We start from the raw sequence: 10,139 nt of genomic DNA, 5'->3' as shown, positions 1-10,139 counted from the left end.
CCCCTTATGGGGCGGGGGCTGTCGGCCTTATTGCCCCGGGAGGGGGGGGTCACCCCCTGTTATTGCCCCCGCGGGGGTGGCTCCTTCCCCCCCACCCCCTTATTGCCCCTTGGGAGGGGGCTGCCCGGCCGTTATTGCCCCTGGGGGGGGGGGACTGTCCCCCCCACAGCCCGTTATTGCCCCTGGGGGTGTCCTGCCCCCCCTGTTATTGTCCCTGGGGGTTCTTCTCCCCACATTATTGCCCCTGAGGGTGGGTCTTAGCCCCCACCGCACCCCCCTGCGGCCCCTTGTGGGGGGTCCTGCCCCCTGTTATCATCCCTGAGAGGGTCCTGCCCACCCCACCCCGTTGTGACCCCTTGGGGGGTTGCTCCCTGCTCTTAATACCCCCCTGGGGGTAGCCTTTCCCCGTGCCCCATTAGTCGGTGACACCCTGGGGTGGCTTCTGCCCCAGCATACCCCTGGGGGGGGCAAGCATGGTCCTCCTGGCCCCCCATCCCCATTAAATACCCCCTGGGGGGGGATCTTCCTGGCCCTGTCAAGGACTGGGGCTGCTGGGCCCTTCCCTGGCCGAGGACGCGCTGAGGCTGGGGCTCCCGTCGGCCCGGTGTCTGCCCCAGGCGTCAGGCTGCCCCCCGCCACGGGCTGCAGCCAGGGGGCTCTGGTTGCTCCCCCCAGGCTCCCGTCAGGAAGTGTCGCCTTGGCGTCAGGTTGGTCGGAGCTGCGGAAAGGGAAACTGAGGCATGGCGGAGCAGCTCCTGGCCTCTGCGGGCCGAGACGGCGGCAGAGCCCGTTCTTCGGGGCGGAGAGGGGACTCGTGGCCCAAAAACTCACTCTTTTACACGGCAGGGTCCGAGCCTCGGGCCGGAGCTGCGACCCCTCTTCCCCCTTTTCCTCCAACCTTGCAGCCCAGAGAGGTCCTTGCCCAACGTTCAACGCGCATAAACGTTGGAAATGTCCTCCCAAGGGCTCGGGGCTTTTGGGGGAGCATCCAAGGGCTGGGAAAGAGGGATCTCCGCAGAGCCCAGTTCTGGCCCGGGCTGGTTGTAAGAGCTGGTGGGATGTGGCTGGTGGCACTGAGGAACCCGCACAGCAAAGCCTGAGCAATTTGCAGCCCCAAATTCGCTCTTGCTGGTGCTCGGGGGGTCTTTTCCCTGTCCTGTCCTGATTTTTCTCATGGGATGATAATATCACGTCCCGCGAGGCTCTCTGGGCCTCCGCCAAGCCTGGCTGCTCCCTGCCCTTGTCTTCCCCCGATCGAGGGGCCGGGGACGCAGCTGATAAAGGCTTAATGATTGCCTAGTTTGCCATCCTGATGTGCCCTCCTTAACCCCCGTATGCTCTGCCCTGGTTTTCCGTCAGCGCCTCCGCGTTGGTGCATGCGGGGCGGCCTCCGGCTGCGCTGGGGACTCTGGTTTCAGCCTGCCTGAACCCCTCTGGCCGCCCTTTTGGCATGTTTGAGCTCCTAAATTGCAGAAAAAAACTCTCCCCTTAAGCTAGTCCCACCTCCTGTTTTTATATCGTGTCTCCCAAGACGGTGTTATAATTTGTTTTCTGTAACCTATTTGTTTCTGAAGCTGCAAGAAGCAGGACTGCTGCCCGTGGCCTTGGCTGTGCTTGAGGAGAAGCGACTTTGGGGGACAGGTAAGTGTTTCGCTCTGGAGGAGACCAGCTCACGTTTCAGGTGTGCGAAGGGAGGCCCTGAACTCCTGCCCCGCGCTGGGCCTGAGCGAGGGGCTGCAGCCGGGTTCACGCTCCTATTTCTATTCCTTGAAGGAAGGAGTTCGGCCCAAGCATCTGGCAAAACTGCTGAATGTCTGGGGGGAATTTGGGGGAAGGTTTGAAGAAACCGTGGCCGAGTTTCTGCCCGGTGTGGAGGCGGGGAGCCCGCGGAGCCCCGCGTGGGGAGCCTGGCTCCTCCGTGGCGTGCCCTGATCTGCTGGGTGGGATCCGGAAGCGCTGCCCGTTCCCGCGCGAGTGGCTCCTTGCAGCTGCAGCAGCCCAGCGGTGCACCAGGCAAGGGGGGGGGTTACTTCCCTCTGAGGGATGCGGTACAGCGGGAGCCCCAGCTGGAGGAACCGGTCGCTGGGCTGGGATGCTCCGTGGGGTTCTCCGGCTCCTTCCCGCCAGCCCGGCAGACCCGTGGGTTTTGCTTCGAGCGACGCGGAGCGAAGGGGAGCGTTCCCTGCTGTGGGACGGGGCCTGCCGAGGCCTGATGCTCTCCAGGCAACGTTAAGACCAACAGGTTGCGGTTCAGCCTGCGCCGAAACCGGCACTGGGTGCGAGGAAGAGCCTGGGAGAGAGGGGGGGACGCCTGGGAGTCGTTGCTTCACGCTCACCTCGTCTTCCTTCCCCCTTTCTGCAGCTCCTCCCTGGAGATAGGAGATACGATCCCCTTTTGCCCGTGGTTTGCAAAGCCTCTGCTGGCCCGAGCCGTCCGTGTGCAGACGACAGCCGGGAGAGTGCGCCAGCTGCCTCCGGAGAGATCCCAGCTGCGGAGACGGGGCTTTGGCACGGCGGCCGGCTGGCGGCAGGCCCCTCGGAGCAGCCGGGTGCACCTTTAAGAGCCGCTTTGCGAAGAGCCGCTCTCCGACAGCTCCCTTGTACTTTGTCCCTTCGCAACACGGCGCCGAAGCAGGAGCAGGTAACAGGACGCCGAGGCCGTGCCGGGGGGCCGTGAGGGGCGCGGGGGGCTGCTGGCCCTACCGGGGAAGGGGCTGCGTGGCACGGACGGGAAGGGCTCTCCGTGCTGCTGAGAGCTCGGAGGAGAAACCTCGGCCGCAGAGCCCGTGCGGGCGGATAGAGACCTCCCAACCTGGCTCCGGCTGCCCTGGTGTTGGCCCAGTTGCTGGGCTGTTCCTGGGAAACGTCCAGCTTAGCAGTGGGGTTTTTGGGGGGTTTTCACAGCTGGCATGGAGCTGGGGGAGGGCAGCGTCTTGTTCGCCGTCAAACTCTCACCCTCAGTCTCCGGATGAGCGCAGATTTTGGGGCAGGGAGCGTCTCCGCTCTTGCTTAATGAGTGCGCTTGGACTCCTCTGCGTTTCCATAGCACAGAGAGGCGCTGTAAAAGCAGCGGCTGCTCCCGGTCTCCGGGTGAAGGGACGAAAGTTTGCAGGAACGCGCTGCGGCAGGGGGTGGTTCCAATCAAACCGAGCCCCGGAGGCGAAACCGAGACCTGGCAGAGGGGTTTGAAGTGCGCGGAGGAGATAAGGATGACCTGCCAGACGCAGATAGGAAGTGTGAAGGTCCAGGATTTCAGCTAACTCATTTCAGGGAAGCTTTTCTCTTTAATGTGGTGCCTTGTTAATGCGAGGGACTCTCTGCCCTGAGGCTGTAGCAGGACTCCGGAAAGCCTTTGCCGTTGTGAAAATCCCCTGTTTGTGCAAAGTGAAAAAAGCAAGGGAGCATCTTTCCACGGCCTGCTGCAGAGCGGCAGTGACAAGGGAAACAGGAACTTCCCTGCCGGCAGATCGACCCTGAGTTCATAGGTCCCTGGATCTGGTCGCCAAACTTGGGGAATGAGGGGTTTTGGGGCTGGCCTCCCTGCTGGCTCCAGATCCCCTTCCCAGGGGATGCCTTCCCAAGCTGCCTGCGTGTGGCAGGGCCAGCACTCGGTGCGTCTCCCGGTGGGCTGCGTGGCACAGAGTGACATCTGTCCTGTACGTCTCCGCTGCCCAGGGGATGAGCAGGAGTGACAGTCCGTGATGGCGGAGAGCAGCAGCTTGGAGCATCCCGGCCTGGATAAGGCAGCCGGCGAGGAGTTCCTGCAGGAAGCCTTCCAGATCCTCCTGGAAGAAGCCGTCAGGAAGGGTATGGATGCCACAGAGAAGGTGAGCTAGCCCCGGAGCAGCAGAGCGGGGAGGGGACCAGGGTGGGGACGGCGCGGGGGCTCCCGCCGGATTGGCAGGCAGCCAGATCTCACAGCGACATTTGCGCCTGTCCCTGCCCTTCGCTGCTGCCGCGGGCAGCCCCAATCTGGAGGGGGCCAGGTGGCAGGGTGGGGATGGCCGCGGGTGACAGGAGGCAGCCAGCCCTTGGGGACCCTGCTGTCCCCCCTCGCCAGCCAAAAGCAGGGTCAAGCAGCCCCTGCCCCAGGGCCAGGCTGCAAGCCAGCCTGGGCGCTCGGATCCGGCCGCCTTCGACTGCCCCTCGAGTGGTGACTCCTGCCTGGCTAGCAGCACCTTGCTCGGCAGAGCGGGATACGTGATCCCGGCCCAGAGCAGAGCTCCTGGGGCCTGAACCCCATCCCTGCAGGTCTGCGACTGGAGGGAGCCCCAGGAGCTGCAGGAGCTGTTGGACCTGGAGCTGAGGAGCCACGGGGAGCCGCGGCAGAGAGTGCTGGAGCGCTGCCGAGACGTCATCCGATACAGCGTGAAAACCTGTGAGTGTGGAGGCGCAGCAGCCGCCCGCGGGGTGAGCGCGGCTCGCTCTCGGCTCATCCCATCCGGCAGCCGCCTGCGAGGCCGGCTCCCCACCCAGCGGTTCAACGTCCTCCGGGTCACGGGTCCAGCGTGCCCTGCTCACAGCTTGGCCACGCACCCCGCTGCGCACGTGGGTCTGGATGCGGCCCAGCTCGCGGCTCTGCCGTGCGCGCGGGTCCGGACATGGCCCTGCTCGCGGCTCCGCCACGCACCCTGCCGTGCGCGCAGGTCCCGACGCGGCCCAGCTCACGCGCGTCACGGTTGCCCCCTCGTGGCTGTGGCCCAAGGACCTGAGTCCCTTGCGGGGTGGTGGTGACAGGGGTACACTGACGGGTCCCATGAGGCCGGAGCCGAGGTTCCTGACCTCCCTGGGATGTCTCTGAGGCGAGCTGCCCTCGCCTGCCTGCCGCTGAGGCCTCTCCCCGTCTCGCCCTCTCCCAGGTCACCCTCGCTTCTTTAACCAGCTGTTTTCCGGCCTGGACCATCATGCCCTGGTGGGACGCATGATCACGGAGGCCCTCAACACCAGCCAGTACGTTCTTGCGCCTGGGAGGGCACCGTAACTGCACACAGGGATCTTGTTGGATGCCATAAGCAAGGGGAGTTTTGGGGGTCTCATTTCCACGTGAAGGTTTTGGGGAGCCCGAAGGGGAATGGGGGAGGCCGGCAGTGCGTCCAACCCCACGTGAGCAGAGCCGGGTTGCGTGTCTTCCAGGTACACCTACGAGATCGCCCCGGTGTTCGTGCTCATGGAGGAGGTGGTGCTGGCGAAGCTGCGGGAGCTGGTCGGCTGGAGCAGCGGGGACGGGATCTTCTCTCCGGGTGCGTCAGGCTGGTCGGTGCGGGTTGGGTTAAACCCTTTCCATTCCTGGGTGCCAGGCCCCGAACCGGCCCCCACCCAGCACGGCAGGAATCGCTGTGAGCTTGGTCCCAGCCCCAGCGGTGGCTTGGCTGTGTCTCCGGACTGTCCCTCCGCTCCCAGCCAGCTGTGACCTCTGTGGTTTTGTCCCCTCGTAGGTGGCTCCATCTCCAACATGTACGCCATGAACGTGGCCCGGTATCGCCGCTTCCCGGACAGCAAGCGGAAAGGCAGCTGGGCCCTGCCGCGCCTGGCGCTGTTCACCTCGCAGGAGGTATGGACCTGGAGCTGAGGAGAAGGTAGCTCCTCTCCAGCAGATCTCGGGGCACCCCTCACGCTGCCCGGATGGAGCTGGGACATGCGTGGGGACAGGAGGGGACGGGGGGGTTGGGAGAGGCTGGATGGGTTTGGGAGCGATCCTCGGTCTGATCCCCATCTACTCCCCTCTCAGAGCCACTACTCCATCCAGAAGGGAGCCGCGTTCCTGGGCATCGGCACTGACAACATCTACCTGGTTGGCGTTGACGAGAGGTGAGAACATCCAGGCCAATCCGAGATGGAGTCCGGTAGATTCCGGCTCCACTGGTTGACCAAATCCCCCCCTTGTAATTTTTGCTCAATGTCCATCAGGGGGAAGATGATCCCTGAGGAGCTGGAGAAGGAGATCGAGAGGGCGAAAGCCGAGGTGAAACTGGGGGGAGAGGGGAACACCCGTGCAGTGCTGGGCCAGGCTGCTGGGGCAGAGCCGTGCACGACGGGTGTCCCTCACCGCTGTCCCCTGCCCGTTCAGGGCGCCGTGCCTTTCTTTGTCAGTGCCACCTGCGGCACCACGGTCCTGGGCGCCTTCGACCCGCTGGGGAGCATAGCAGACGTGTGCCAACGCCACGGCATCTGGTTCCACGTGGATGTGAGTGACTTTGGGGGGGGGATTTGGGGCCACGTGGGTGTCCCGTTGGGTCCCCCCGGGCCGGCGCACGAGCCCGACCTTCCCCAGGGTGTCTCTGGGAACGGCGGCTGCTCTGACACCTCTCTCCCTGCCTCGCAGGCTGCTTGGGGCGGCAGCGCCCTGCTCTCCAGGAAACACCGGCACCTCCTGACCGGCATCGAGAGGTGAGTACCTCCGAGGCTGGGGTCTAGCTCTGCGCTAGGCCACAAAATGGGCTCAGAACTCGCCTTTTAAGGACTGGCAGAGCCAGCGCAGAGACGCCATCTCTCCCTGCGTCCCGCTTGGCCGTAGCCCTGAGCAAGTTGCTGCCGGGACGAAGGCAACAGCGGTGGGAAGGGCTGTGCTCGGCCCCCAGCGGCGATCGCTGCTCTGGGCAGCACCCGCCAGGCTCTCAGCTGCCCTCGCCGGGCTCAGGGCTTGCAGCCACCCCCTGACCTGCTTTGTCCCTCTCCCACAGGGCGGACTCGGTGGCCTGGAACCCCCACAAGATGCTGATGGTGGGTTTGCAGTGCTCAGCCTTCCTGCTCCGAGACAGCTCCGTAGGTCCCTCGTCTCCTCTGGGCGTTAGCGGGAGGCCTGTCCGGCCCGGGGGCAACCCCGGGGCGCTGGCATGTCCCTGCCCGTCCACCCTGCGCCGTCAGCGCTCGCCGGCCGTGGGGTGACAGCCGTCTCTCGCAGGGTCTGCTCCAGCGGTGCCACGGGGCCAGCGCCACCTACCTCTTCCAGCCCGACAAGTTCTACGACGTGTCCTACGACACGGGCGACAAGACCGTCCAGTGCGGCCGCAGGGTGGACTGCCTCAAGCTCTGGCTGCTCTGGAAGGCCGTGGGGACGGAGGGGCTGGAGAGACGCGTGGACCGGGCCTTCGCCTTCACCAGGTGAGCGCCGGGAAGGGGACAGGGCGGCGATGTCCTCGAGTCCCCAGTTTGGGCCAGGCTGCGGGCTTCCTCATGCCTTTGTGGTGGGGTTGGTCCTGTCGCTCACGCTCTTGTTTGCCCCCAGATACCTGGCCGAGGAGGTGAAGAGGAGGGAAGGCTTCCAGCTGGTGCTAGAGGTATGGCCTGCCTGGCAGAGGAGATGAGGGTGCCTGGGAGAGACCGAGCAGTGGTACGAGGACGAGCAGGGACTCCTGGGCTCTGCTCCCTGCTCTAACCATGGCTCAGAGGCTCTTTATGCCTCATTCCCCCACTTGGTAACTGCCTAAGGCATCACAGGGACATGGACAAGCATCAGGCATCAGAAGGGGACCATGAGCCGGGGAAGTTGGTCTGTGATGAGAATTAAAGCCCAGGGTGTTCCCAAAATGGGGACGGGGGAGAGCTGGTGCCCCCCAGACCCCCTTTCCTGGAGGCTACATCTCCGTGTGGGACGCTCCCTGGGCGGCGCTGGTTTAGGGGCCCCCGCTGTGATTCCATGTCCTCCTCCCGCAGCCGGAGTTCATCAATCTCTGCTTCTGGTTCGTGCCACCCAGCCTGCGGGGCAAGGAGGGCTCTGCCGATTACTGGTCCAGGCTGGGCAAGGTGAGTGTTGGCGCCACCGCGCTGCAGCCGGCCCCGTCGAAGCCCTGAGGCCCGCGGCCTGGCCCCGGAGTGCCACGGATCCGAGCGGGTCGTGTCTCCACGCAGGTGACTCCCGTGATCAAGGAGCGGATGATGAAAACGGGCTCCATGATGGTGAGTTACCAGCCACACGGCGCCAAGGTCAACTTCTTCCGCCAGATCGTTACCAACCCCGCGGTCACCAGGGCGGACTTGGACTTCTTCCTGGATGAGATCGAGAGGCTCGGCAGGGATCTGTAGGGAGCCCGGGGACCTCGTGCGGCCCCTGCTCTGCTCCGTCGGCTCCTCCGGCTCCTCTCCGCGCTGGAAGGCCACGGCGAATGCTCGCTTGCGCGCAGACCAGCGTTCCCTGCCCCGTCCTCTGCGAGCTGCTGCCTAACGTGCTTCACCACACCACCGCTAACCTGGGCCATGATCCTGTTCCCTCAGCTTTTCCCTGATTCATCTCCCTCTTCCTCAGAGATCGTCCCAAACTGAGAGCCTCAAGTGAGGGTGTTCAGGGAGCCGGAAGAGGGGAAGAGCCCAAGGTTATGGGTGAACAGGTCCTGCATGGGGTTCGGGACACCCTGGGCAGCCTGGGGCCTGCAGGCAGCTCCTCTCGGGTCGGCCGAGCTGGGGATAAGTGTTTTGCCTGCTGATACTGGACGCTTACGGGCTTGTGCTCCAGCAAAGTCAACGCTTGGCCAGAAACGACGGCACCCAGGACACGCTCTGCAAGGGGTGCCCTGGAAGGCAGCACCTGCACGTCTGGCCGGAGATGCTTTCACCATGATACCGGCAGGAATTTCTCCTCCTTTGGTCTGAACGGCCGAACGCCCGCTCAAAGCTCCCTGTGCTGCGCCCCCCCGGCTTCTCTGCATCCCCACCTCCCCCCGTCCGGGCAGAGCATTTGGGCCAACTCTTAATAAATGTGGAGTAAACGTAGCAACGGCTCTCCCGCCCGCCAGGCTGTTCGGCTCCAGGGGAAGAGGTGTTACGGGCGGCATCCGTGGGGAATGATGGGGCTCCCGGGAAAGGTGAGCAGGAATTACCCCAGTGCCTTTTGTTCTCCCTCTCCCCTCATTGATGAGGGGTGTCAGGGTGGGACTTGGCTCTGGGTACCCTGCTGTCCCCCCAGCCACCTCTGGGGCCCTGGGCTTGTGTTGAACCACCCGCGTGGGGCTGTGTGGTGGGGCCTGACCCCAAAAATGTCTCGCTGGGCTACACGAGTAGGGAAAAACACACTTTTACTGCTCCGTTTTCAATATGGAAGGGCCAGGAGGGGGGAGGCCAGGGCCAGAAATCTCACTGCCTCGGTGAGATCTCGGCTTTGCCCCGAGACCCTCCGACTGCAGCTCAGCGCCCCGCCGCACCCCGCTCCGGCGCCCCTCAGACGCCCCCGATGCTCTGGAGGAAGGTGAGCACCTCGGGGTTCACGTTGGCTTGGGCCAGGCAGGCGTGGAGGTGCAGGGCCGTGGCGTGCTGCTTCTCCCTCCGGAGCCATTCCCGGAGCATCTCGAAGACCTGCATCACGACGTTGTTGGGGTTGTCCTCTCGGATCTGCTCCAGGCGGCTCTTCTCCAGCCCCAGGCACTGGATCCCCACCTCCTGCCACTCCCTGCCCGTTTTTTGGGCCACCTGCATGAGGTCCCTCTCTGTCAGCAGGCGCCGCTCGCCTGCCGGGGAGAAACACGGGGTGCCGCGGCCGTGAGGACGCCCGGCGTGGGAGGGCAGAGCCCACCCTGCGCCCTCGCCAGCTCCGGCCGCGTCCTCACCGGCGCTCATGCCGGAGAAGCCCGCGGCGACCCCGGGCAGCGCGGAGGAGCCCAGGACGTCCTCCGCGCCCGGGAGCTGGAACCGCTGGACGAGGTCGAGGCGGGAAAGCTGGCGGAGGATGACGCCGGCCTTGCGCAGGGCCTGGCCGGGGAAGTGCTGGAGCAGGAGGCTGCAGAGGTCGGGCCGGGTGGCGGGACGCAGCTGGCTCAGCGGGATCTGCCCTTCCAGGAGGTACTTGAAGGCCTGGAACTGCTCGTCGGGGAGGGCGCACTGCAGGGCCAGCAGGGTCTCGCGCTCCCCCGCCGCCGCCACCGCCATCGCCGGCCCTGCAGGAGCGCCCGCAGCGAGCCGGCTCGGCGCCTGCCCCCTGCCCTGCCGTGGGGCCCCCGACCCACCCCCCCCGTGCCCCCCGAGCTGCCATCGGGCCAGTCTCTGGGTGTCCCCCAGCTTGCTCTGGGGCCTAGACCCACCTGGTGCCCCCCCAGCCTGCTATGGGGCCTGGCCCTGGGTGTCCCCCCAGTCTGCTATGGGGCCCAGACCCCCCTGGTGCCCCCCCCCAGCCTGCTATGGGGCCAGGCCCTAGGTGTCCCCCCCAGTCTGCT

General features: G+C 65.4%; 2 protein-coding genes across 2 annotated transcripts; one reads left to right on the top strand and one right to left on the bottom strand.

Moving 5' to 3' along the window:
* Window positions 1-28: 28 nt before the first annotated feature.
* On the top strand, window positions 29-8,706 carry LOC112963148 (cysteine sulfinic acid decarboxylase-like). The gene is made up of 17 exons (XM_026059914.1): window positions 29-707; window positions 1,575-1,641; window positions 2,363-2,641; window positions 3,676-3,827; window positions 4,252-4,378; window positions 4,860-4,950; window positions 5,134-5,240; window positions 5,436-5,551; window positions 5,729-5,808; window positions 5,908-5,962; window positions 6,068-6,184; window positions 6,323-6,387; window positions 6,681-6,762; window positions 6,902-7,101; window positions 7,226-7,277; window positions 7,654-7,743; window positions 7,849-8,706. The coding sequence occupies exons 4-17, from the start codon at window positions 3,702-3,704 to the stop codon at window positions 8,020-8,022; spliced, it is 1,482 nt and encodes a 493-aa protein (XP_025915699.1). The 5' UTR covers window positions 29-707; window positions 1,575-1,641; window positions 2,363-2,641; window positions 3,676-3,701; the 3' UTR covers window positions 8,023-8,706.
* A 285-nt stretch (window positions 8,707-8,991) lies between these two features.
* LOC112963145 lies at window positions 8,992-9,858 on the bottom strand. The gene is made up of 2 exons (XM_026059909.1): window positions 9,537-9,858; window positions 8,992-9,437 (listed from the first exon to the last, which is right to left on the bottom strand). Exons 1-2 carry the CDS (start codon window positions 9,853-9,855, stop codon window positions 9,151-9,153), a joined length of 606 nt encoding a protein of 201 aa, XP_025915694.1. The 5' UTR covers window positions 9,856-9,858; the 3' UTR covers window positions 8,992-9,150.
* Window positions 9,859-10,139: the final 281 nt, after the last annotated feature.

Source organism: Apteryx rowi, unplaced genomic scaffold (assembly GCF_003343035.1).
Source record: "Apteryx rowi isolate R43461 unplaced genomic scaffold, aptRow1 scaffold_1617, whole genome shotgun sequence".
Classification (NCBI taxonomy): Eukaryota; Metazoa; Chordata; class Aves; order Apterygiformes; family Apterygidae; genus Apteryx; species Apteryx rowi.
The sequence above is the reverse complement of the archived record's forward strand: the minus strand, read 5'-3'. Positions and strand labels throughout refer to the sequence as shown.